The sequence below is a fragment of the Schistocerca serialis genome, chromosome 9 (genome assembly GCF_023864345.2).
Source record: "Schistocerca serialis cubense isolate TAMUIC-IGC-003099 chromosome 9, iqSchSeri2.2, whole genome shotgun sequence".
Classification (NCBI taxonomy): Eukaryota; Metazoa; Arthropoda; class Insecta; order Orthoptera; family Acrididae; genus Schistocerca; species Schistocerca serialis.
In genome coordinates, this window is record NC_064646.1 from 64,296,349 (window position 1) to 64,319,348 (window position 23,000).

The 23,000-nt window shown below is 38.4% G+C and overlaps 1 protein-coding gene across 1 annotated transcript in view; it reads right to left on the reverse strand.

Moving 5' to 3' along the window:
* The window catches only part of LOC126419371 (phenoloxidase 2-like), a 118,407-nt gene extending 97,333 nt beyond the window's left edge, over positions 1-21,074 (reverse strand). Inside the window, exons 1-2 of the mRNA XM_050086559.1 lie at positions 21,015-21,074; positions 670-882 (exon numbers count right to left, since the gene is read on the reverse strand). Of these exons, the coding sequence (XP_049942516.1) occupies positions 670-882; positions 21,015-21,074 (273 nt within the window). The remainder of the gene's footprint in view (positions 1-669; positions 883-21,014) is intronic.
* Between the last annotated feature and the right edge of the window lie 1,926 nt (positions 21,075-23,000).

Below are 23,000 nucleotides of genomic sequence, written 5' to 3' on the forward strand. Positions count from 1 at the left end.
ATTTCAGCCCATTATTTCTATGTTTCATTGCATTTCTATGTTTTGTTGCTGTTGTTATTTTCATTTCTTAATTATTTAAAATTATGAAAACTGCAATGTTTAAGATGTATTCTTTGAAAGTTCTACTTGACCTCGCTTGTATTGTTAGGCGATAAAACTACACGAGGAAGAATTTTGTTGACTGTGGTAATACTGTGTGTGTGTTTTCTGGAATGTCGTTTTGTATGGTATATTTGTGAGTGGATGGGGTGTGGGTATTCACAATTTTTGCAATGGCACTTGCTTAAAATGTACCGTAATTCATGTAGGCTACTACAAGCACAGTATGTGCCATTACTGGAAGCTATAAAACTAAAGAAGGACAAGTCTGAGAAGAAATTTGAATGCTACAGACCTTAAACAAAACCAGTACTAAACATTTGCAGAATTTCATGAATAACACTAATAATAATAACTAATGGAGGGGCAATGTTGTCATCACTCTTAAAAATGACAGGCGTGTATTAACAGGGTATTAGTGTCTGCATACTGCAGTTTCCATAGAGAATGCAAGTGCCCATTAAAAAAAAATCATTTAAACTGAGGATTGCCTTATACATGATACACATATAGATATAATTAGACACACTCTAAAGTATGGCCTCAGTCATTAATTCACAGTAAACTCACCAGATACTCAGTTGGGAGATTGAACACAATTCTGTTTTCTATTCCTTTAGGAACAAACAATGGCTCTGCAATGCGGTCAAACATAAGAAGAATGTTTTGAGGATCACTGAATGATAAGGAACTTGATTGTGATTGCGAGAGGCTGAGCCGACCTCTAGCGGTGTTTATTGATAATGTCTGCGACTGCGACTGTGCTTGTGACGCCTGCTGTGCCTGAAACAAACAAAAAGAAATAGGTTTTCTGTTATATGAGTGATACATTGTTTGGAAACATTATCAAGTGTGACTTTCAATCATCGTCAACATCATCTGGGTATCCTACCAGTGAGCAGGTCTTCTTTCCATGTGTTATCATTTCCATGTAAAGTCTGGAGGTTGTAGTCTCTTACGTCCTTTCCACTAGCTGATACCATGAATTTCCTTCATTAATTCAAATTATGAGCATGTTTTCAGGTTGACTCTGAACAGTGCCATTTGAATAGGAAGCTATATTAGTAAATAATAAATTGAAGGAAAGGGAAACTAGGAGACAGCTTCAAATCTGATGAATTCCTTGAATGAACATAGGAGAGAAAAATGGCACAAAGAAATCAGGGACATTGACACCACACATGCCAGTATAAAAATTTGGACATTGATTTTCAAGCTCGGAGAAGATCCTTCCCACAATACAAAGAAGTCAACAGTCTCAAGTGACACAATCACCAGCACTTAGTGAGAGTTTCAAGGGTTCTGGCAGGTAAAGTAAATGCTCAGAAAGAAAAGAACAGCTTACTGAAATCAAGAAATCTCTACAATCTAATCCATAATTCTCTTCTCTACTTAAGGTCACTGAACTGGAGGCAACCCTTAACCATACAAAATGTAGAAAAACTGCAGATTTGCTATACCATGAATTATTGGTGCACAGTGGTCCTACAATGCGAACGTGAGTAGTTCACTTTTTAGGAAAATTCTGAACACAGGAACATTATCAGCAAAATTTACATTGCTGTCAGGCCACCAGGGGAAGAATGAACAGCTGGAGAGCACTTATGCTCAGTTTCTCTACTTAACTGTGCTTACAAACTCTCAGAAACAACGATCTTAGACTGAATACAAGACCAAATTAATTCTGTGGTAGCGCCTGAACAAGCTGGATTTACACCTCATAGAAGATCTGGTGAGCAAGTGCTCTCCTTGACTGCTCACATGGAAACTGGCTACCAGAAGAAACTCAAGACCAGGGCAGTTTTCGTTGACCTGTCAGCAGTTTATGACATGGTGTGACATGAGGGTCTCATGTGATCCCATAGATTTTCCCGGTGCCTTATACGATTATGCTCTTCACAGGTATGCTGCTGGATATGATAATCTTTTATAAAATTCCCTGTCATTGTGGAAAGACGTATATTGGACAGACTATTCGCACTGTTCATGACCGATGTGTGGAACATCAGCGTCACATACATTTGCTCCAGCCTGAAAAATCTGCCATCACCAAACATTGTCTCAATTAAGGGCATAACATGTCATTTAAAGAGACGCAAATTGTTGCTCCGGCTTCTCGTTACTGGGATTGTGTACTTAAGGAATCCATCAAAATACGATTATTCGATGACATTATTAATAGAGACAGAGGTTTTCCTCTAAGCATGATATGGAACCCTATTTTATCTGATATAAAACAACAGTGGTCTGGTTTTTGACCCGCTACATTTTAATTTGCGATTTATCACTTTTGCCAGTTTCTACTGCCGCTGGCACTGCAATTCTTCACTTTAGAGGGGGCAGCTCTTCCGCTTCTCGCGCAGGCCCAGTGGCTGGACCCGGGGTATAAAGGAACTGCGGTTTCTGATGTTCATTAAGTTCCAGCGTGATTGTGTCTTGACGACTGCACCTGAAGATGGCGGCCAGATGGATCACCAAAATATCGGTACTGAAGACGATCATATCCGGCAGCATACCCATGAAGAGCATAATGAGGGTCTCATATTGAAATTTATGAAAACAATATCTTGTAAGACTCTAAGTAACCTCTTTTGCAACATGTTGAGCAATTGGTGGTTTAAATTAGGCCAAGGTGAAAAGACAAGAAGATAGAAACAAGAAGATAGAATGTAATCAATGACAGCTTGCCTGAAAGCTCTGTTCTTGCTCTGGTGTCATTCAATCTCTACACAGCAGACCTACCAAACATGACCTGCCAGAAATCCCAGTATGCAGGTAACCTTTCAATTTCATAGCAGAGTGAAGATCTTTTGGAATCTGAAGACCACCTAACAAACAGCCTCACTAAACTTTATGATTATTATCAGACATGGAGACTTAGATCTAATGTTTCTGAAACACAGGTATGTCTTTCCCACCTCTCTAATCATCTAGCAGCAGCAAAGATCAGCCCACACATAAGTCCTCTTGGCATAGTCAAGTACAACGATAAGCCAAAATAGCTGGGTGTCATGCTGATTCACCATAAACATCTTTCCTACACAGTTAAGAAAGTTCAGACACAAGACAACTGAAACTGAGGGCAGTACAGCAAAAGCTAAAATGCTTAACTCCATTTTCAAGTGTTCTTTACAAAGAAAAACCTGGGATAATTGCCCAAATTCAATCCTCGCACCACTGAAAAGATGAATTAAATAAGTATGAGTGTCAGCAGTATTGAGAAACAGCTGAAATTGTCAAAACTGAACAAATTTTCCAGGGCCCAATGGAATCCCTGTCAAGTTCTATACTGAACTTGCAGCTGAGTTAGGCCCTCTTCAACCTATAATCTATCGTAGATCCCTCATACAAAAAGCCTTGCCCAGCTCTTGGAAAAAAGCACAGGTCACAACCATCTTGAAGAGGGGTGGCAGAAGTGATTCACAAAACTACTGTCCAATATACTTGACATTGATTAGTTGTAGAAACTTATAGCATATTCTCAGCTCAAATATAACGAGATATCTTGAATAGAATGACCTCCTCAGTGGCAAGCAGCATGGATTCTGGAAACATCAGTCACATGAAATCCAACTCACACTTTTCTTACAACATACTGAAAGCTCTGGATCAAGGCAGTCGGGTAGATGCAGTATTTCTTGATTTCTGATAAGCATCTGACTCAGTACCACACCTACATTTATTGTGAAAAGTATGATCATACAGGTATCAAGTGAAATTTGTAACTGGACTGAGGACTTTTTGGTAGGAAGGAAGTAGCAACTTATCTTACATGGACAGTAACCGACAGATGTAGAAGTAATTTCATGTGTGCCCCAAGGAAGTGTGTTGGGAGCCTTACTGTCCAAAAGACCTAGCAGACAATATTAATAGTAACATCAGACTTTTTGCAGAGATGCAGTAATCTATAGTGAATTACTATCTGAAACAAGCTGTGTAAATATTCAGTCAGATCTTGATAAGATTTCAAAGTGCTGCAAGGATTGACAACTTACTTTAAATGTTCAGAAATGTAAAATTGTACACTTCATAAAATGAAGAAACATAGTATCCTAAGACTATAATATCAATGAGTCACTGTTGGAATCAGCCAACTCATACAAATACCGTGGTGTAAATCTTCGTAGGGATATGAAATGGAATGATCACACAGGCTCAGTCATGGGTAAAGCAAACTGTAGACTTCAGTTTATTGCTAGAATAATGGGGAAGTGCAATCAGTCTACAATTCAGATTGCTTAGAAATCACTCATTGACCAGTCCCAGAATATTGCTCAAGTATGTGAGACCCACACCAAATAGGACTAACAGGAGACATTGAGCATTTACAGAGAGGAGCAGCTCAAATGGTCACAGGTTTATTTAATCTGTTGGAGAATGTCACATAGATATTGAAGGAACTGAACTGGAAAACTCTTGAACATAGATGTAAACCATACCAGAAAGTCTATTAACAAAGTTGCAAGAACTGGTTCTAAATGATGACTTAAGAAATATATTACAACCCCCTATGTGTCACTCACACAGGGATCATGAGGAGAAGATTACAATAAGACATTCAAAGGATCTTACTTCCTGTGCTACAGATAGGAATGGAACAGGAAGTAATCCTAATAAGTGGTACAGTTGCAGAATATAGGTGTAGATGTAGAAGTAAATCTGGTGAGGAAACTGGCAGGTAGTACATGGGGTAACTACTCGTATATTAGTTGTCCATGGAGCATCCCTTGCCTTGGTATTCTCTGCAGCAGAACATTGCACACAAGTCTGTTTCAGAAGTGCTCATGTGAAGGAAGCTGACATTCATATTAATGTACCTATGAGAGCCATTGGTGCCACAGTGACAGATCTGCACCTACGTGCTGGCTACTGATATTACTGAACATCTGTCCAAATCACCTTCACTGAAAAATGACTCTTTACAACCAATGTCAACGTGTTTCTAAAAATGAATCAATCCCTCTTCATGAAGATTTACTCTCACTGCCTAGGCCAGGGGTACCAACAGCATTTTCTCAAGGACCCCCCCCTCATCGAGCATGATTGGTATCTTGTCATATCACAGTATCAAGTACCTAAAAAAGCCAAATTAAGAGTCTTTTTATACGTTTTCTATTTTTGGTACTTAGAAAAAACATTGACATATTCATTATTGAAAAAATATTGAGCGGCCATAACAAAAAATCTCTTATCATACGAAATATATTTAATAAATTTTTTATTCTAATAGCATCTTGCGGACCTCTCTGGCATAGCTCGCGGAGCCCTGGGGGTCCACAGACCACCTGTTGGGAACCACTGGCCTAGGCAATAACTCAAATCCAGAAGACCAGCATATGGAGCCAAAAAAACTCAGAACAACACACTAACTGATAACCAAACTGTTAAAGTTCTGCGCTTTCTTCATACTAGAGAGGTGTGAGTACAGCTCAATAGATTCCAGAGTGCAGAAGGTATGTGCAAATACCACATGCACAATTGGAGCTTTTGCGCTGTAGAGTGAGTTAGGCAATATGCAGCCCACATTTTAAAAGAGCATCCAATGAGGCACTCGACTGGAGTGAGTCTTCCAAGATTCATGCATAGTTTGAATGAGCACATGTTGTCACTAGTTGTATATATCCATCTTTTTGGTTAAATACGTAAAACAAGTTTATTGTTGTAAGTGATGCACGCAATAATAATAATAATTATTATTTTTATTAAACCAAACATCCTACTGTGGGAAAGCATCTTCAGTTAAGTGGAACATTGTATGTAGCTGTTATGTAACTTAACTGATTTCAGAGAACATTATAAGCTGTCTATACACTGTACACTAAAAAAGATAAGAACAGTTTACTATGAACATTAGTGATGGCCAGAATTTATATCCCTGAATCCAAATATTTTGATAAGTCACAGAAGGTATGGCTAATAAGATACACCTTTACTTTAGACTATGTACATCTGGAGTTTCCGATTTCCTTCCTGGAGTCTACTGGTAACATGTTAAAGACTTTTCAGCCAGAACATAAAATCCTTTTGTGTGCCCTTCACATGGATTCATAATCTGTACAGATATTTCTTTATTTTCAAGTAATAGTAAAGTCCCAATATTCCAAGTATTGGAATTACATGTTTCCTATAAGTTCAAGCTTCATCAATCCATTTCCCTCACCCACTCGTAGCACAACACCTGTTGAACAACTCACTCCTCTCAGTTGTGTTGGTGTCAATGGCCCCATGTACATGCTTCTCCAGGTTTTTAATTGTTTGCACAAGCAACCTTTGTTGAAAGTGGTTTTCTTTGTCACTGTCAGCACAGTACATATTTTGGAAACACACATGTCTAGATAACATACTTAAGTGATTAACATTACACAATCACAGGTTAACATAAGCGCAAGATAAGTCATTGCAAATGTGAAATGCTGGTACATTAATAACTGGTGTAATTGTCCGAATGTTGAATGCAAGCATGCAAACATGCATGCATTGTGTTGTACATGTGCTGGATGTCAATTAGTGGATGGAATTCCTCGCTTGTTGCACTTGGTTGGTCAATCTTGGGATGGTTAATACTGTTTGCGGATGATGCTGTAGTTGTCATCTGCTGATATCCGATATGTGCTCAACTGGAGACATATCTGGTGACCGAGCAGGCCAAGGAAACTTATCAACATTCTGTAGAGCATGTTGGGTTACAACAGTGGTATGTGAGTGATTGTTATCCTACTGGAAAATACCCCCTGGGATGCTGTTCATGAATGGCAGCAGATCAGGTCGAATCATCAGACTCATGTACAAATTTGCTGTCAGGGTCTGTGGGATAACCACGAGAGTGCTTCTGCTATCATATGAAACTGCACCCCAGACCATAACTAACGGTGTAGACTCAGTGTGTCCACCATGCAGACAAGTTGGTTGCAGGCCCTCAACTGACCTTCTCCTAAACAACACATGGCCATCACTGGCTTCAAGGCACAATGAGCTCTCATTAGAAAACACAGCAGACCTCCATGCTGCCCTCCAATGAGCTCTCGCTTGACGCCACTAAATTCTCAAATGGCAGTGGTTTGAGGTGAGTGGAACACACACGTGGGATGTCTGACTCAGAGCTGGCCTTGAAGAAACCGACTTTTAACAGTTTGTTGTGTCACTGTGGTGCCAACTGCTGCTCAAATTGCTGCTGCAGATGCAATATGATGCACCAAAATCCCAAGCCGAACACAGTGATCTTCTTGCAGACATACATTCTCATGACTACCACTGCCAGCAGTCATGTACAGTGGCAACATTCCTGCCACATCTTTCTGCAGTACTGCAGAAGGAATATTAAGCTACTCATAGCCCCATTACATGACCTCATTTAATCTCATGAAGTGTTGATAACAGTGTCTTGCTTGACATAAAGGCATTCTTGACTAATATCAACTCATCACATACAATCTCAAAGGCAGCTAACACTCACGGCCATTACAGCATGTTTTTAAAGCAAACCAGATTAGCCTGCTCATAGTGGCACTACTAGTGCCACTCTTATGTGACTCACGCAAAATATTAATAGACATCATCGTTCAGTTGTAGAAACACACCTACCAAGTTTCATTTGCATCGTACAAGTCCTTTTTGGTGCTGCATTTTTTTCCCCATCAGTGTATTTTAGATTGTGTAACTACAAGCATGCTTGATCTTATCAAGAGTCTCAGGACAGAGAAAGGAAACAGTGATCATGATGTCATCATAGCAACAATGGTTACTGACATAAGTAAATCCATCAAGAAGGCTAGAAAAGTACTTATGCTGGAGGGAGCAGATAAGCGATTGTAAGCATCCTAATTTGACAATGAATGGACATAATTTAGTTTCAGTTTTATGGACACAGAGGAATTATGGGGAAAATGTTAACTGACTGTAAATTACTTTCTTGAGAAGTATGCGCTGAGTACATGAATTAAGTATGGAGATGGCCCATTGTGGTCCAACAACAAAATTCAGAAAATGCTAAAGAAGCAGATATCGTTGCACTCTTTGTTAAAAAAGAATGCAGAAATGTTGACAGGCAACAGTCAGTAAAAAATCAAGTGATTATAAAAAGACTGATGCATACAAAAACTTCCAGTTCACACCTTAGTGAAAGATCTTGCCAAGAACCCATCGGCAAGAGGTGGGATAGAAACCGCCAACCTGGTAAAATCACTAACCAGGTTGAAGGCTTCTATCCAGTCACTTGTCAACCAGACTATGTGGCAACAGAAGACACCAAAACGAAAAGTGTAGTCTTAAATTTCATGTTAACAATTCGTTCAGCAGGAGGGTTATACAGACATATGTTCATTTGACCACTGCACAGGCTCCCATATGGAGGACATAACACTGAGTGGTTACAGTTAAAATAGTTAATCTGACAGTGTTCTGAGTGCTACTGTGCAGGCTGCAAACATCACAGGATGTTGAAACCTCATAGGTATGTTCATTAATCGGTAGGCTCATAGAGTATGCTGAAAAAATATCATTGTTCCACTTTGTGCCTCCCAGTGAAAATATGGCACTGTAAGAAATCAGAATGTGGTGTGTGTGCAGGAAAAGGGGTGTGTGTACAGGAAAAGGGAGGAATGATTAAACACATGGTAATGGTAGTTCTGGTATGTTTATTAGGTTATGGTAACAAGTTAAAACATATGTTCATTGTGGTCTCCAGACTTTGCAACATGCTGCATCCATAACACGGCACTGTCAGCAGTTACTCACAGCATATATATTGTAATTAGAGTGATATATTGTGCTGTCACACAGATCAGGAAGAGTCCAGATACATCCCTGATAGACACAGCCTTTCAGATACCCCATAACCAGAAGTCACATGGATTTAGGTTGGGGATCTGGAAAGCATCTTGAAATTGCCTAGAGATGGTGTGGTTGTTAGCCAAAGGTTTCTCAAAGTGAATCCTCCACCTGGCAAGTGACATGTGGTGTCACCCCACCTTGCACGAAAACAGTGGTGTAGATACTGTTTTGTTCTTGCAACACTGGAATCATGTGTTGCACAAGGAGATCCTTATAACGTGCAGATGTTACTGTACAACTAACAAGCCCATAAGGTGTCACAACCTTGAAAAAATGGACCGAGTATGAAGGAGCTTGTGAAACCACACCACACAGTAACATAAGTTGAGTACAGTGGATGTTCCTGCGCAACATGTGGTGGAGTCTGTGCATCCATGGCACTGTGCTGAGTAAAATGTGCTTCATCTGTCCATGGACTATTCTCTGGCCACATGTCATCCATTTCCGTGCACGCCAAAAATTGAAGGGCAACGTCATGATGTTGAAGCCTATCTTTGGGCGTCATTTGGTGCACATTCTGAATCTTGAAGTGATACCAGACTAAAACGCATCACAAAATCTTTTGAATTGTTGACCAGGGGATGGACAATTCCTGTGATGCAGCTCGAACACTAGCTTTAGAATTTAAGGCATGTGCTGCAAGGTTGGCTATAGCTGCAGCAACTTCACCAGCAACTGCCATGGGAATGGACTGCCTCCTTCTCCCTGCTGCACCATCTAATTCACTTGTTTTTCAAATCTCTTGACCATATTCTTTAGCCCAGTTGTTGACTTGGGGCATCACTGCAGCTGTTTCTGTTGCAACTATTCCCACAATGCAGTGCTTCTATTGAAGCCATTCTGATAAAACAACTTTGCCAGCAGTGCACATTCTTCTTCTCAACAGCCATTGCGTTTTGTACAGAAAAGTTCAACCTCCTTAACCCTCTACACCAAGCATCACTTGACAAAAAAAATCAACATGCGTTGCCAAGTGACAGGCAACATACTGAAGTCAAAACAGGGAACATTTCACATTCTGACTGCTTACAGTGTTACATTTTCACCTGGTGGGAGGAAGTGAAACTATTATTTTTTTCAGCATCCTCTGTGAGCACATCGATTAATAGCTTCTCAGCATCCTGTGATGTATATATCCCAGAATGCAGTATTTGGAACACTGTTAGTGTAATTACAACCACTTTGTACTGCACCTATTGTCTAGAGAAGCAACTGAAAGAGATGAAATCCCAATTTGGTTTTACAGAGACTACTCTATGGCATTGACCCCGTACTTAGTTTGCACTTAATGCAAATCTCTTGCCCAGTTCAAAGTCCCAAGTGACTGTAAAAAAAGTACAGGTGACTTCTACATTAGAAAGACAAAAGAATAGGTCTGCAAAATTACAGACCAATATCCTTAACATGGATCTGCTGCAGAATTCTTGAACATACTCTAAGTTTGAATATAATACATTTCGTTGTGACAGAAAAGTTTCTGTCTGCAAATCAGCAGATATTTAGGAAGTATCGCTTGAGTGCATCTCAGTTTCCCATTTTCTCACATAATATCCTGTGAACCATGGATGAAGCATACAGGCAGCTCCATATTCTTAAATTTCCAGAAAGCATTTGACATGGAGTGCCACTGCAGACTGTTAACGAAGGTCTGAGCATACAGAATCGATTCCCAGATACATGAGATTTCTTAAGTAACAGATCCCAGTACACTGTCTTCAACAGCAAGTGCTCATCAGAGACAAGGATATCCTCAGGAGAGCCCCAGGAAAGTGTGATAAGACAGTTCTTGTTCTCTACACACATAAATGATCTGACAGATAGGATAAGCACCAATCTGTGACAGTTTGCTGAAGACACTATAGTTACGGGAAAACACTGTCCCTGAGTGACCACAGATGGATACAGGACAACTTAGACATACTTTCTATTTGGTGTGATGAATGGCAGCTTGCTTTAAATGTAGAAAAATGTAAGTTAACGCAAATAAGTAGGAATAACGATCTTGTACTTTATAAGCATGGTATTAGTGGTTTGTTGCCTAACACAGTAATGTCGATTAAGTATCTAGGTGTAATGACACAAAGCAATATCAAATGGAACGAGCACATAAGAATGATAGCAGGGAAGCCTTTGATTTAGCAGGCAGACTTTGATTTATTGGGAGAATACTAGGAAAGTGTAGCTTATCTATAATGTAGACCATGTAGAGAACACCAGTGTGACCCTGTCTTGAGTACTGCTTGAGAATTTGGGATCACTTCCATGTCAGGTTAAAGAAATACACTGAAATAATTCAGAGGCATGCTCTTAGATTTGTTACTGGTAGGTTTGATCAACATGTGAGATTGATGGAGGTGATTTGTGAACACATGGAAATTTCTGGAGGGAAGACAACATTCTTTTCTCAAAACACTATTGAGAAAAGTTTTAGAAGCAGCATTTGCAGCTGATTGCAGAATGAGTCTCTACTGCCATCAGTGTACATTTTGTGCAAGGAACATAAAAACAAGATAAGAGAAATTAAGGCTTGTATGGATTCACAGTTGAAAGCATTGCCAACTATCAGGGACCTTTCTCACTGACTCTACTATAGCAGTTGTATCTGCAGGACAACACAATGAGAGGAAATTTAAAAGAGGCAGAACTGAGCTTTTTAGTTAAATTGTCCACATCATACTGGTACAACAATTTTTTTATCTGTCTGTATGCCTACAAATTTCACACATGAAGTTTCATTTATTGTATGCCCATAGATGTTTACTTCTGGAACCTGTAAATACACCACTAGGTGCTACAAATGCAACACCCAGATCAATAGCTAGTAACTAAATTTTACATATTGTATGTATACAGTGTAGTAAGAAATTTACATTATTAAATTTGGAGGTGATATGATGTACAGAGAGTGAAATTTATTATTAGTGTATTTGTATCATCAGCTAGGATCACAGTTTTTGGACAGTCCTCCAATTTCTGCATTAAATCACTTACATAGGTCAAGAACAGAAGCTGATCCCTTGATGGATATTGTATTTAATGTTTTCCCACTGAGTATTTAGCTATGTTTGTAATGTGTAAAAGGTGGTGGGCAGGAATTGCTAACTCAATCTGTGTATCTTGTTTTCATTTCAGGGGGAAGAAAATAAATAAATAATAACAATATGGTGATGTTTAGAGTACAAAAAGATGTACAAATTAATTTGCAATATGAATGCAAAATGACTCATTCCACATCATGATGACTTATCATGAAAAACGATCCAAGGAATGTGAAAGTAACTAACTAACTAACTTATATTCCATTGGTCTCATTTATCAAAGTGACACATTCTTTTCTATTGTTAATATGTGACTCTTACAGTGCAAGGGGAGTTCTTAAATGCCATAATGTTTTAGTTTCTGTAGTAATGTTGTATGATCTACATAACTGAATAAGTCCGTAAATGCACAGAAAATATCAACAGGACAATTTTTCTTCCCAGAATGAATTTTTGTCTCTGCAGAGGAGTATGTCGAATGTAAAGACTTTAAATTCAACTAAATACCTAGGAATTACAATTACAAACAACTTAAATTGGAAGGAACACATAGAAAATGTTGTGTGGAAGGCTAACCAAAGACTGTTTTATTGGCAGGACACTTAGAAAATGTAAGAGATCTACTAAGGAGACTGCCTACACTACACTTGACCATCCTCTTTTAGAATACTGCTTCACGGTGTGGGATCCTTACCAGATAGGACTGATGGCGTACATCAAAAAAGTTCAAAGAAGGGCAGCATGTTTTGTATTATCGCGAAATATGGGAGAGAATGTCACTGAAATGATACAGGATTTGGGCTGGACGTCATTAAAAGAAGGTGTTTTTTGTTGCAGTGGAATCTTCTTACAAAACTCAAATCACCAACTTTCACCTCTGAATGCAAAAATATTTTGTTGACTCCGACCTACATAGGGAGAAATGATCACCATGATAAAATGAGGGAAATCAGAGCTCGTACGGAAAGATATAGGTGTTCGTTCTTTCCGCGCAATATATGAGATTGGAATAATAAAGAATTTTGAAGGTGATTCGATAAACCCTCTGCCAGGCACTTAAATGTGATTTGCAGAGTATCCACGTAGATGTAGATGTAACCACAAATGACTGACGTGTGATTTCTGAGAGAAACACATGCACATGATTTATATACATTATCTAGTTAATGAAATATCAGGATAGTAAATATTTTACAATAAATGTTATTGATTACTGTACACAGTTTAGTGTATACCTGTCCTTTTTTTCCCCTAAGGTAAGTCTTTCCACTCCCGGGATTGGAATGACTCCTTACCCTCTCCCTTAAAACCCACATCCTTTCGTCTTTCCCTCTCCTTCCCTCTTTCCTGACAAAGCAACCTTGGGTTGCGAAAGCTTGAAATTTGTGTGTGTGTTTTTTATTGTTTTTATTGTCTCTATCAGCATACCACACTTTCGTTTGGTAAGTTACAGCTTCTTTGTTTTTAGATATATTTTTCCCACGTGGAATATTTCCCTCTATTATATTCAAATCAAATACTATGTTGCGCATAAATTACAAATTGTATAAATTTAAAAAAAAAAACTGAAAGTAAAACAATACATAGATTTTATTTGCTCCTCATAAATTACGATTACTCCTCCCTTGGCAAAAATTGAAAGCCTTAGTTCAAATAGCATATCTGTTTCAGCATGTACTCGCCGACCTTTAAGATGCTACAGTTCCACAGTGAAGTAGCATTAACAGCTCCATGCTGAACACGAGTGAGCTGTGTAGGAGGTAATTGTGTGAATCAGTCACATAAACTATATCAGAAATAGAAGTCTGTCCAGTAGCAATAATATCTTTATTGTGCTACTTGGATGAAATGACTGACAGCAGTATCTGTCACTGGGAAAGGTGTGCGATGACCTCGCCATTTGGTCCCCTCCCCCAAATCAGCCATCCACGAGAAAGGCATCTTTTCATAGAGGGATAGAAAAATTTGCATATCTTCCTTGGTAATTCTTAAATGATGTTTCTTGATTTTATCTTTATTTTTGGACAGTTTTTGTGCCCTCTCTTTGTCTACACTCCTGGCAGTGGCCTATATCATCAAGCACTTGGTATATCCCTGAATACATACATGATCACACTGATACTCCCAATTTACGAGGGCGGTTCAGAAAGTAACCTCCGATTGGTCACAGTGCGGGTTGTGGGGGGAGTAGCGACGCCATCTGTGCGTTCACGCACTCAACAGGTCAGTCGGCATCAAGCCGTGGTCGAGTGAACGTCGTACTTGCGCTAGTTTAGTTTTTGTGGCAGTTTGAAATGTGTGCTGCAATAGAAAACCCCGCCAAATGTGAAGTGTGTGCTGTCATAAGGTTTTTTACAGCCAAAGGATATTCTGCAGCAGCTATTCATCGTGAGCTTTGTGCCGTGTACGGACCAAGAGTTATGAGTGAAGGAGTTGTCCGTGAATGGGTACGTTTATTTAAAAGTGGACGAGAAAACATTCATGATGAAGAGAGGAGTGGTAGACCATCATTGGTGACTGACGAACTCGTTCAGACAGTTGATGCAAAAGTTCGTGAAACTCGACGTTTCTCAATGTTGGAGTTGTCTACTGGTTTTCCACAGATTTCTAAGACTCTCTTGTACGAGATAGTGACAGCAAGATTGGGTTACCGTAAGTTCTGTGCACGATGGGTGCCCAAAATTCTTACCGACCACCACAAAACTCAAAGAATGGCCTCTGCATTAGACTTTCTGTCACGTTATGAGGACGAAGGAGAACCATTGTTAAACAGAATCGTGACCGGTGACGAAACCTGGATTAAGTACGTGAACCCTGAGACAAAAGAACAATCAAAGATGTGGGCACATTCAAATTCGCCTACCAAACCAAGAAAAGCCTCGCAAGATTTTTCTGCCAGAAAACTGATGGCAACGGTGTTTTGGGATGCCAAAGGGGTGTTGTTGGTTGAATTCATGGAACGTGGTACGACCATTAATCAAGACGTGTACTGTGAAACAATAAAAAAGTTACGACGGGCTATACAGAACAAACGCCGTGGTATGCTGACTTCTGGTATCGTTTTTTTGCATGATAACGCCCGTCCTCACTCTGCTCGCAGAACAACGGCCCTTCTTGAGTCCTTCAAGTGGGACGTTATCAACCATCCACCTTACAGCCCAGACCTGGCGCCAAGTGATTATCACCTCTTCATGCATTTGAAGAAATGGCTCGGGTCACAGTGGTTTGATGACGACGAAGAGCTCAAAGATGCGGTCACAGGCTGGCTCCAGGCACAAGCGGGTGATTTTTATGCAGAAGGAATTTCAAAGCTTGTGAAGAGATACGATAAGTGCCTCAATCGCTATGGAGACTATGTAGAAAAATAGTGCAAAGATGTAGTTGTAAGATGTATATATTAAAATATTTTTATTTAACTTGGTGTATTTTTTTAAATCAACCGGAGGTTACTTTCTGAACGGCCCTCATACAATGAGCTTCGCTCCTTGTCATGCAGTTCCAAGGAATCTTCAATCCTTGGATCTAGATGAGTAGATAAGCTGTAGATGGAGTGATTGGTGAAATACGCTTTTATTTTCTTTTAAATTTACAGGGATTTTCAATTTATGTCAGGAAGGGACTTTTTAAAGATCTTTGCACATGAACCCTAATCTGAAACCTAGACAAACATTCATAGTTAACATGGAAATTATGCTTTTGTCTTGTATTGTGACTGCATGATTCAAAACTCAACCAAATAACATTTTAAAAGATGCCATTAAGGAATACATGTTTTGGGAAATGAATAGATCACCCTTTGATGATAGAGTGGAGGATTTTAGAATATTTGTGATAATTGAGTTTTAAACTTTGATTGCATTTGTCCACTAAACTAAGTAGAATTCTCTTTTCTTGGCACAAAATATTTTGATTTCATGTGTTATCAACTGCTTGTCTTTGCTTCTATGTACCTTTTTTACTAGTTTTTTTCCATGGAAAGTGGGACTAAAAAAACCTGGAAGACTGTGTTTAATAAAGCCTATAATTTTTACCCATTGGTCAGTTTTTAATCTCTTCTCAGAGTTCTCTCCTTGAGTACACTTTTAAACATTGTGTATGTATGGGGGCCTCATTCAAGATGTTGAGGAGACTATTCCAGCAGCCACTGAGAGAATGGGGGGAACCAACTGCAAACTGTGGCATACACTGGAAAAAATGATGCCTGTCATTTGGGTTACGAGGTCATTCCAGTGACTGGCAGAGAAGGTTGAGAAGACAGCCTTGCATGTGGAGTTTCAACAAAGGTCACAATTTGGAGCATTGTCCCCAGAACTGATTGTGGCCTTTTGGTTCTGAGTTGAGTGAGAAGACTGAACCAGAGACTTTGAAGGTTCTGTGACATGATAGACTGTGACTTCCTGGATTTGCGCCTCAGTGTTGAGAACTGTAGTGTCCTTCTAAATAGGTCAGGTGTGCACTACACATCAGAGGCTCCTAGTCAGGTAGGTGACTGTGTGTGGGGAGTGCACAAGGTTTTTTTTGGATGAGGCAATTATCTATCGAACCCAGATAATGATAACTGTAGGAAACCCAGAAGTATCAGTGTGAGATCAAAACAAATGCCTCCCAAAAGTGAGACTATAAAAATCCTAATGGTAAACTGCTGAAGCATTCGCAGTCAAGTGCCAGAGTTTGAAATGCTCATGAAAAGTAGTGAAGCTCACATAATACTAGAAACTGAAAGCTGGTTGAAACCTGAATTTGATAGCAGTGAGATTTTTGGGGAAAATTTAAGTGTATATCAAAAGGATAGGCAAATTGGAAATGGAAGTGGTGTATTTGTAGACAAAAAATTCAAATCCACCAAGATAGAAACTGAAGCTGCATGTGAGATTGTTTGGGCAAGACTCAGTATCGGAGGTGGCCATAAAATAATAATTGGACCCTTCTATCACCCACCAGACGCATCTCCTGACATAACCGAAAACTTTAGAGAAAACCTCAGTTCACTTGAAGTTAAGTTCCCCAATCATACCGTAATAATCATGGAGACTAATCATCCAACAAATAATTGGGAAAATTACAGTTTTGATAGTGGTGGAAGTGTAAGACATCCAAGGTAACTTTACTTAACACCTTCTCTGAAAATTTACCTAGAACAGATCATGATGGAAATATATTTGATCTAATGGCAAGTTTCAGATCAAGGCAACCAGGTAGATGCAGTCTCTTGATTTATGAAAATCAGAGGCAGTGGCAAGCCCCCATAGCCCCCCCCCCTTTCCCTCCCAATGGAGTATCATATTACATGGGATAAAATGACTTCAGAAATCAGCAAACATATTACTTCAACAGATTCAGAAGGAGAGCTGAAACTACGGAAGAAAAAGTGGGTTGATGAAAGTAAAAGATCTGAAACAGCAACTGAAGATTTAAAGAACTGTCACAAGCAGTTTTTCCCAAATGTATATGTTTTACTTCAAATATTTGGGACTATTCCTGTCACCGCAAGCACTCCTGAATGAAGCTTCTCTACTTCGAGATGAATAAAGGCTTATTTGCATAACACAATATGGCAGGTGAGACTAAATGGATTGGCTCTTGCAAATATCCATAAAGAAAGAGATATGGACATTGAAAATATCATTGACATATTCAGTAAGAAGAAACAGAGATCAATGAGCATGACAAATTGGGCAGAAGATGGAAATAACCAGTGCATTTTGTTACAGATTTTTTTTTTATATTCATGTCCAGTTCAAGTTTCTACATTCATGTCACCATCTGTATCCAGAAAATTAATGAAAACTTATTTGTTGTAAGTTGACCTTTTTTATGGATTATGTAATTTATAAAATCTCCCATGTTAAAATAAGTTTTTTTTTTTTTTTTTTACTCCAAACTCCAAAACAGTTACCAAAAATTACTTTAAGCATTACCAAATTTTACCAATTTGTCAGTGGAGGACTCTCCTTTTGTTAAGCGATTTTCCATTCCCCCAAACCCCCTCCCCCCCAATAGCACCCCCCTTGACTGACTTCTAGAATCGACTCTGATGAAAAGCATTTGACTCAATACTGCACCTACATTTATTGTCAATAGTACAATCATATGGGGTACCAAGTAAAATTCGTGATTGGATAGAGGACCTTTTTGGTATGGAGGATACAGCATGTTTCTCAGATGTAGAAGTAACTTCAGGTGTGCCCCAGGGAAGCGGGTAGGGACCCTTGCTGCTTATGTTGTATATTAATGATCTTGCAGACAATACTGATAGTAAAATCAGGCTTTTTGCAGATGATCCAGTTATCTGTAATCAAGTATTATCTGAGCGAAGCTGCATAAATATTCAGTCAGATCTTGATAAGATTTAAAGGTGGTGCAGAGACTATACTACCATTCACAATATGGGAAATTATCAGACCTGTATCAATACTTAATATACAGGTACCCAGGAGGCTGCTCAATGAAACAAGTAAGCTATATTTTGATAAAGTTCGCAAACACATTCACACCAGAAGCACCCAGCCCAGAACTGTTTCACATCAAACAGTTTAACTCTTATAAAAATGACTTACAGGTTCCGAAAGTAGAGATCAATGGGAACAGGTTCCAGAAGTAGAGAATGGGAAGAGGCTGGATGACGCCACATGTGTTAAGTTTCTGGTCAACAAAATAAACTGGAGTGGCTCCAACACGTGGATAACTTAACCAAAAAGTTCAGCGTTGCCCACTTTGCACTCAGAAATATCTCTCATTGGACTGACTTGCACAAAGGATTGCTAGCATACTGTGTTGAATAGAAGTGTGGCACAAGAATATTACGTAAAATTGAAAATCAAACATCTTGTGGAAGGTTCTTCAGAGACTTTGGGCTTCCTACACTTACATGACACTACACTTTATATTTCTTAATGGTGTTTGCAGTTGATAACAAAATTGAATTTATGATGGACTCTGTAATGTACAAACACTTTACTAAAAGTAAAAGTAATTTCTTCCTCATAGAATATGCTTACCTATCTAGGGTTGAGAATGAAATTTTATATTCTGGTACAATAATCTATAACATTTTACAGACAGACATCATGCAGAGTTTTCAGGAACAAAAGTAAAACAACATGGTACCTCATTACGCACTCCTGCAATATATCAGAATATTTGGAATTTGACTGATTGATTGATTTTTATTGGTCTGTTTTCTCAGACACCACAAATTGTAGAACTGAGGCCACATGCATGTAAATTCTGTACAACTCTAATGTTTGTAGTTCTTCACAAATAAAAATGACTTACAGGTTCCGGAAGTAGAGACCAATGGGAACAGATTCCAGAAGTAGAGATCAATGGGAACAGGCTGGATCTTAACATTGTCAGTATATGGCTATCTGATCACAGTTAGTAAAAAGTAAATTCTATGTTTGAAGTATGAGCTAATAACAACATCTGAGTAGTATCAGAGAATAGGTAGTGGATTGTTTAAAAATGCTGTTTTTCTCCTAATATACATATACAGTACACAGAAATCTAGAAGCAGTTCTCATACAACAAGTATACAAGTGGTTTGCAGGAAATAATCTGTCATAAAATCTATCAAAAACAAATTTAATGCCGTCTCAGACAGCAAATAACAAGCTTAAAGCCCTTGAAAGTTATCAGTGGTCAGAAAATAAATTAATCTTTACATATAAGATTTCCAGGAGCATGAATGGATAATAATTTTAAATGGAATGAACATATTGATTATCTGCACAGGAAATTAACATCAAAACATTTTGCACTAAGAGCTGTTTTGCCCTTTGTTGACAGGGAAATAATAATTTTGTTATATTTTGCACATTTCCACTCTCTGATCGCTTATGGCATAATATTGTGGGAAAAGGCAATAAAAGTGGAAAAAGTTTTCAAAATACAAAAACGGGCTGTGAGGCTGATGTGTGCTGTTTTACATCAGACATCCTGCAGGCACCTGTTCAAGACACTTGGGATACTGGCATTCACAAGTCAGCACCTCTACTCATTGACGATATTTGTAATAACAATAAACATCTTTTCCAAAGTAATTGTGATATTCACAGTCAAAACACATGGTTTTGAAAGATATGTCAGAGAATATCTACAGTACCACTGTTTCTACTCAGTAAAGGAATACTTGGACCAGAATAACTGTTAAGAACTACAGCTACAGTAATTTGTAACATTGTATCATTGTAAGAACTACAACTATTGAAATTGGTAGCATGTTGAAAAATGATTATTTAAATATGTATCATTTTGAACTTAGTAATAAGTCCAATATCATCCTGTACACTGTACTACATATGATCAAAGGACTCAATAAATAAAATAAAATAAAATAAAGGCAAAAGCAAAGCCTCATTAAGACTCAGCTAGTCTCAATATAATGCAAAAAGGAGTTATCCAGACTGGAATAAGAATTTACAATAAGCTCCCACTGAATATAAAAAAGGACATTGACAACCCTCATGTATTAAAATGAGGAAACTGAGACAGTCCCTCATAAACCATACCGTATAAAATTTAAATGAATTTCTAGAACTATAAGATTTTTATACATGTATTACATTATAAATGATGTAATTTGTATGCCGATGTATGTGATATTGTATACCTTTTAAGTATATTGTTTGCAGTACCGGTACTGTTTTTTTTTTTTTAAATCTTCTGTATTATACTGTATGTTTTGTACTCAAATTGTTTACAGTATTGTTTGTATTTCTTCTATTTTTGCCCATATAATACTGTATTCATTGACTTGTCCTATTTTTACAGTACAATCTTTGTACAAAATGTAATTTTGCAGAACCAAATAAAAATCAATCAATCAATAATTATCTGTGTAAGAAGATTGGAAATGGACATAATTTCTTGCTAGTACACTTAGAAGTAGCCTGCAGTGGCTGCTCTTGATTGTTAATGTACAACTTAAATTCTTCCACCTCCATGAAGGCTTCCATTCATGACAGAATTCACAGAATACAATGTGTGAATAAATAAATAGTACAGCTTAAGAGGAGCATGTAACTTTACTATGTCACAGCATGTTACCTGCACATGGTGGCCAAACAGCCACAGCAGTGAGAAGCCCAGCAGCAGCCTGGCTTCCATGTTGGTGTTTACCCTGCTGCAGTACTGGCCTGCAGTTTATATGCTGCCTCACAAGAGCAAACATGGGAGAAGAGCCAAGGTTCATCTTGAGCAAGACCAGGCACTTGTACTGCCTCACCATGTAGTGTTGCAATGTGTTAAACACACAGATTAAAAGTCTGTCAGTAGGACTGCATTCTGAAGCAACATTTACTGTACTGGAATTCATTTATGAACACCAAAGCTGTGTTCTACATACTAGCATAGTATAATCTTATTGAATCCCAGGAACTTCACATGCCATTTTCACAAAGATAATTAACTGCAACAATAGGATTTTTGCACATCCATAACCCTCGCTTCTGGCAGTTCTTTGAGAACATGGAGTTCTTTATACAAAAATGCAAATTAAATTTGAGAATATGATTTCCTTTCAATATTTTTTCAAGATTAGAGAGGCTAGTCTGCGGAGTAATTTTTCATGTTTCATAGATATGTGTATATCCAGATGATATCTCATTTCACTTCAAGTGATTCCTGTGCACTGCATATTTAATTATCCTTTAATTTGTTTATTGATGAAATAAAAAATTTTGCATTTCTCCGGCTGATAGTTCAGTCTTGGGCTTGTGCCACAGACTTTTTCTTTCATCTGTATGTATGATTTTATGGACGAGTCATTGTGGGCAATACTTGACTGACAGCAAATTAGGATGATCTGTGCGGGAAGGAAAGCAGGTGGGTGTAGTAAAGTTCAAATCTTAAATAAACAAATGCCAATTTACTATCTAATAGGAAAAGAAATCTTCCTTGGTGATTATATGTGGCTCCATACACTTTTTCACTGTCTGGAAATAAAATATTGATTTAAATACTACAATACAGCCTTTGGTTCATTATGAGGATGCTAGAACCAATGCTGACTAAATACCTACCAGTACGAAAAGTACATCAGAGTGTTGAGAGTATTGCACATATATCCCACGAAAAATTTTGCGAAGTATTTCACCAAACTCGTACCACTATATTGCTGCCACATCCTTTTATAACAGTAGATCGTTGTGAAAAAACTCTTAAAATGTACGTCACTAAGGACAGAAATGTATTTAGAACTTCTACAAATAAAAAAAAAAAAATTCTGCTCGACAATGATACGGGGAGCTACCGTGCGATCATTAGATCCGCTCAGCCGTCGGTTGTATGCCGGACTTCGCGAGCCATTTGCGTTACGCGAATGCGCAGATTTTACGTAGGATTTTTATAGAGCTACCAGCTCCGCGTGTTAACTGGCGTTTATATCATTTTAGTTTTTTCGTATCAACTGTCGATGTAACTGAGAAATTATAAGGAAGTGTTACGTACTTCAAAGTACCCGAGCGAATTAAATAGTTTAGAAAAGTAATTAAACAATAAGGGAAACTACAACAAAAACTGTTACTCTGAGAGATTCGAGGCGAATGTGGAAAGTCATTCTTTTCCGAAAACTCAAATAATGTTCGGGTCGAACTGTACAGTAACCGTTAGATGCCGCTATTAAGATGTGGCGTTAATACAAACTGTCATTCGTTATTGTTACAACAATGTCAGCTCACGAATTGGTCAAGTATCGTATAGTTTTTTCACAGCGGGTGTTTAGAGAAACAATGGATCGCAGAAAATGGAGAGGCATAGGACCTGCTAATATAGCAGATAACTGATGATGATGTTTAGAGAAACGGTGTTGTAAAAAATGAAAATTTTTCGGGGTTAACAATGTAATCACATCCTTCAACTTTTGGTAAATAAGTTACCTTCATACGAGGTCAACAGACGATACTCACTTTCGAACGAGCTCGAGATTTCCCTATTCGCCACAGAGATCGATGCCATGGGGTTTATCGAGTGTTGCTCAAACAATCACGAACATTTGACTCAAAACAAGACACGCCAGCGAGCGATCTTGAGACA